Raw genomic sequence first — 4,952 nt, forward strand, 5'->3', positions numbered from 1 at the left:
TCAAAGTATGAAAAAAAAGTGATTGGAAAGGTAACGAAAAAAAAAGGGGCCACACCATTAACGCACAAAATTCGTGCGTGTTCTTTTTTGATGACCTCACAAAATTCTTTTTGATCACCCCATTCGGACAAAATTGGATGACCCCATTCACGCACAAAATTTATGCGTGAAAGGCCAAAACTGCGTTTTTGCAGTTTGTCCTTTAACGCATGAATTTCGTGCGTGAATACTACTTATGTTCTTTTTTTTTTTTGTACTAATTTGGTTCAATTTTTTTTTTTTATGCTATTTAAGTCGCGGATTCCTTAATCTATCGTTTCGAATATTTACGTCTCAATTTATATTTTGTTTATGGGAAAAAAACAAAGGAAATATCAAAAACAGAAAAAGAAGAACTCATGAAGAAGAGAAACAAGTAAGCTTGTAGGGGTCCACAACCTTGTTCTTCCACGCTTATCATTCTACCACCTCCTCTTTCTCTCTCTCTCTCTCTTTCTATATATTCTGTAATTTTTTAATATATTATATATATATATAAACACATATCCAGCTGTCGATGTCTAACCATGTAAACAACTTTATGCTAGATGAACAGTATATATATACATAAAATAGGGTCCTCTTCTGGAGATTATGCCCCAAAACAGAAGCCAAAGTCTATTTTGATTGCACAGAAAATCCACAAAACAAACTAATACTAGTTCAAACCCACAGCCTCAAATCACAAAAAAGAAAGAAAAGAAGAAAGGGTCCCCTTTGTACACACACAAAAAAAAAAAAAAAAAAAAAAAACACGCACACATACAGACATAGAGGGAGTGAAATTTTAAGTTGAAGATGTATACATAGAGAAGAGATTGTTGTTGTTGTGACATAAATAAATCTAATCAGGTACTTCTTATCCAATTCATAAGTAACAGCCCTTTTCATATGTCTGCAATCTCTTTTTATTTTTTGTTGTAATTTGAGCTTTTTCTGTTGCTATTTCTTTTCTATTTATTTGATAAGCATGATAAAGAGATCTAATAAGAATTAGTGTGATTGAAATGAATGCAAGATTGGAGAATTTGAGTTGATGGGTGTTTTGTGATCTGAAATAAGGGATCTGAGTCGGTGAAGTTTGCTTATTTGATAATTCTTGCATGTTTATTCGATCCAAAGTTGAAGTTTTTATGTCTCTTTTGGCTGTTTCTGATAAAGAGTATCTGTCATTTCTTGCAAATTTAACTATGTTGAATTGAAAAAATTGAGAAGTCATTTATCTGGATTATACGTTTTTGTTCTTGCTTGCTCATTTGATCCAAAGTTAAAGTTTTTATGATCACTTTTGGTTGTTTCTGATGAAGGGTATGCATGATTTCTTGAAAAATTGAATCTTTGTGGAATTCATTTATCTACTTTGATTGAAAACTTCAATTTTTAGGGTGCTTTTGATTCCAAGTCTGTAATTCAATCGTCTTGGAGGTTGTACTGATATTCATAAGTGACTGTGTGTATTAAAAAATGTCCAAGTCTGTAATTCAATCGTCTTGGAGGTTGTACTGATATTCATAAGTGACTGTGTATTAAAAAATGAATCTTTCTAAGCAGTGAAGTCACTTGTTTGCTTGAAAAACATCGGTTTTGAGGTGTTTCTTGAAATATTGAATCTTTCTGTGCTTCCTTGATTGGAAGCTTCAAATTTTAGGGCGTTTTTGGTTCCAAGTCTGTAATTTCTGGCGAATTCGATCGTCTTGGAGGATCTACTGTTATTCATTAGTTACTGTATGCATTGAAAAATGAAGTCTTTCTAAGAAGTGAAGTCACTTAATCTGGGTTGTTATTTCTTTTCCTTACATGCTTGTTTGATTGAAAATCATCGGTTTTTGGTTCTTTGCGGCAGGGGCGGAGCCAGGTCAGGCTAAGGGGGTTCATCCCTTCGGCGGAAAATTGCACTGTTTATACATGGTTAATATTTTTTTTTTTTTAAATGTATATATAGTAGATGTAGAACCCCCTTTGGCTTCTTTGTGTGTTTATTTCTTTATATTTTGAACCCCCTTGGCTCCGCCACTACTTTGAGGTGTTTCCGATTATCTGTATTTGTCGTTTCTGGAGAATTCAATTGTCTTTTGGGGGTATAATGGCTTATGCAGTTATGATGTGTATTGAAGAATCAAATCTTTGTAAGAATCACTTTTTCTGGATTGTTATTCCTTTTCCTTAAATGAGCGCGTGATCGTATATTTACTTTATCTTTTCCTATCATGACTAGTCTTTCCGTTTGCTTTATCTGGATTAGCTTTATTTGTTTTGAGATTTTGGCTTTACTGGGTTTGCTTTATTTTGGTATCAAATTGATGTCGATGGAAATACATTTAGAGATTTATTTTCTTATGCTTTGATGAGGCGGCAAATTTTGTTGTTCAGTTTCCGAGAATTGAATATGTTTCTGTTTGTGTTTCAACGGATTCTTATTCGAAATTCTCTGATTCGCATGTGAATTTTTCTTCAGTAGATATCAGCTTGGTGACGAGGAGCATTTTTAGGCCGTGGTATTGGTTCTTCTTTCCAGGTTGAACCTGCGACATGGTGGAAAACCAATCTTGTTTGATTCCGAGGGATTATCCAAGAGAAAGCAACTGGCCAGCCTGCATGAATTACAGTCTTGATAGGATTGAAGTTCAGCACGGTAAAAGGCCATTGGAAAATAATCAGGAGAATGAAGTTGTGCAACGCAAGTTGCCTAAGCTATCTGATTCTCTCAATGGAGAAGTCGCTTTATCATCACCAGATGACCAAGTTGGTAATAAGCGTCATGCTGCCGATAATTCTGATTCGAGTTCTCTTATTCCTGTCATTGGCCGAGACAACTCCATTAGCTGTCTCATTAATTGCTCCAGGTCTGATTATGGTGCTATTGCATCTTTAAATAGTACCTTTCGCTCATTAATAAGAAGTGGGGAGCTTTTCCGATTACGGCGGCAAAACGGTGTGGTCGAGCATTGGGTTTATTTTTCTTGCCAGCTAGTTGAATGGGAAGCTTTTGACCCCACTCGTTCCCGTTGGATGCATCTACCACCAATGAATTCTAATGAATGCTTTGTGTTATCGGATAAGGAGTCTTTGGCAGTTGGCACAGAGCTGCTCGTGTTTGGAAAAGAGATTTTGTCGCATGTCATTTATTGTTACAGTATACTGACAAACACTTGGTCATCTGGAATGCAAATGAATGCTCCAAGGTGTTTGTTTGGCTCTGCCAGCCTCGGGGAGATTGCCATTCTAGCTGGTGGCTGTGACTCACAGGTAGTGGCTGTTAGAATGGGCTAAAAGCGGTTCATAACTCAACCGCCCAATTCTTACTAAGTTTTAATTTCTTTATTTGTTCTTTTAAATTTTTAGTACCTAATAAAACTATTTTTTCTCTATATTATGGCTATATATAACATATCAAATAAAAATATGTCTTTTTAAAAATATTTTGACAAAATTTTACCACCTCTACTCACAGGGCAGAATCCTAAGCTCAGCGGAACTTTATAATTCAGAGACGGGAACGTGGAAGACTTTACCAAGCATGAACAAGCCGCGTAAGATGTGTTCTGCGGTATTCATGGACAGGAAGTTTTATGTAATTGGAGGAATTGGAGGAACTGACTCAATTTCACGGTTGACCTGTGGAGAGGAATATGATATGGAAACAGAAAAATGGACTGAAATCCCGAGCATGTCTCCTGTCCGAGCTGATGCAGATACGCCTGCTGCATCTGAAGCACCTCCTTTGGTGGCAGTTGTAAATAATGATTTGTATGCTGCCGATTATGCTGACATGGCGGTAAGGAAGTACGACAAGCAAAATAAAGCATGGGTTAGCATAGGAAGATTGCCTGAAAGAGCAGCTTCCATGAATGGTTGGGGTTTGGCTTTTAGAGCTTGTGGTGATAAGCTAATTGTAATCGGAGGGCCTAGAGCTATGGGCGAAGGCCATATCGAAGTGAATGCGTGGGCTCCAAGAGACGGACCGCCTCAGTGGAACTTGCTTGGACAAAAGCGATCTGGTAGCTTTGTGTATAATTGTGCTGTCATGGGTTGCTGAGTTTCCAACCCCATGTGTACTGTACCAGTGTATTTTGCTAGTAGATACAGAAATTGTTTTATCAGGCAACAAGATTCTTGCCGATTGGTAACGTTTTCTCTTTCAAACTCCTCTTTTTTTTAATCTTTTCATAGTGGAGGATTACCAAACAATACCCAATATTCAACAGAATTATTTTCTTTAGAAGGTCTTGAGTACAATTGAATTATCTTCTCCCATTTTCAATTGCATAAAAATCCAAAGGGGGCTATCAAAATCGCAGAGGTAAAATAATCACTTGAAGATGGGAGCAATACAGTGATAGATTTTGGTTTTCCTAAAGCTTCTCTGGAAAAATCTTAGAAGGTTGTCTTTTTTGGTTTTCCTGTGATCCTTATTTTTCTTGACATTGTTGAGGTAGAGAAATGAGGTCTCTAATGTACTAAATACATTTATTCTTGTTGACAGACTACAGATTGAGATTACTTTTGACATAATTGATATCTTTAGAAATTAGCACTTGTTTGTTTTCTTGTGTTAGTTTGAGCTTTCTTCAGTATGCGATGCTTACATGATAATTTACGTGTTTTGATATTTGAAAGAAGTAATTGGAGAAAAGATCTATACACCAATCACATAGTTTTTGACATTCATAACGTCTTTCTATTTTTTTTTCGGAGTGAAGAATATGGTTCATATATGGTAGGCCAGCTTTTATAAAATGTTAGACTTGATTTGAAATTTGAACGACAAGCTGGCTAACAATTGGTGCATAGTTGTCATTTAAGCTTGCCTATTAGCTGTCTGGATTCATTCATAAACAGCAGGGAACTTGGCCTTTTGTGAGGATTCTACTTTCGTGTTTCAAAGTTTCACTATATTGCCTGTACAAGTCGTA

General features: G+C 36.2%; 1 protein-coding gene across 4 annotated transcripts; it reads left to right on the forward strand.

The window, feature by feature from the left end:
- The first annotated feature begins 536 nt into the window (after window positions 1-536).
- LOC132616220 (F-box/kelch-repeat protein SKIP11-like) lies at window positions 537-4,570 on the forward strand. 4 transcript variants are annotated; one of them, XM_060330839.1, is made up of 4 exons: window positions 537-891; window positions 1,883-1,947; window positions 2,495-3,285; window positions 3,491-4,570. In XM_060330839.1, exons 3-4 carry the CDS (start codon window positions 2,569-2,571, stop codon window positions 4,073-4,075), a joined length of 1,302 nt encoding a protein of 433 aa, XP_060186822.1. In that variant the 5' UTR covers window positions 537-891; window positions 1,883-1,947; window positions 2,495-2,568; the 3' UTR covers window positions 4,076-4,570. The 4 variants fall into 4 exon arrangements, with proteins under 4 accessions (XP_060186822.1, XP_060186821.1, XP_060186820.1 ...); XM_060330838.1 differs by having other exon boundaries at window positions 2,498-3,285; XM_060330837.1 differs by lacking the exon at window positions 1,883-1,947.
- Window positions 4,571-4,952: the final 382 nt, after the last annotated feature.

This window comes from Lycium barbarum, chromosome 10, assembly GCF_019175385.1.
Source record: "Lycium barbarum isolate Lr01 chromosome 10, ASM1917538v2, whole genome shotgun sequence".
Taxonomy (NCBI): domain Eukaryota; kingdom Viridiplantae; phylum Streptophyta; class Magnoliopsida; order Solanales; family Solanaceae; genus Lycium; species Lycium barbarum.

Coding starts and splice junctions, on each gene's coding strand:
- LOC132616220 (XM_060330839.1), top strand. CDS start 2,569: ATGGTGGAAAACCAATCTTGTTTGATTCCGAGGGATTATCCAAGAGAA. Junction 3,286..3,490: donor CTGGTGGCTGTGACTCACAG/GTAGTGGCTGTT, acceptor CTCTACTCACAG/GGCAGAATCCTAAGCTCAGC.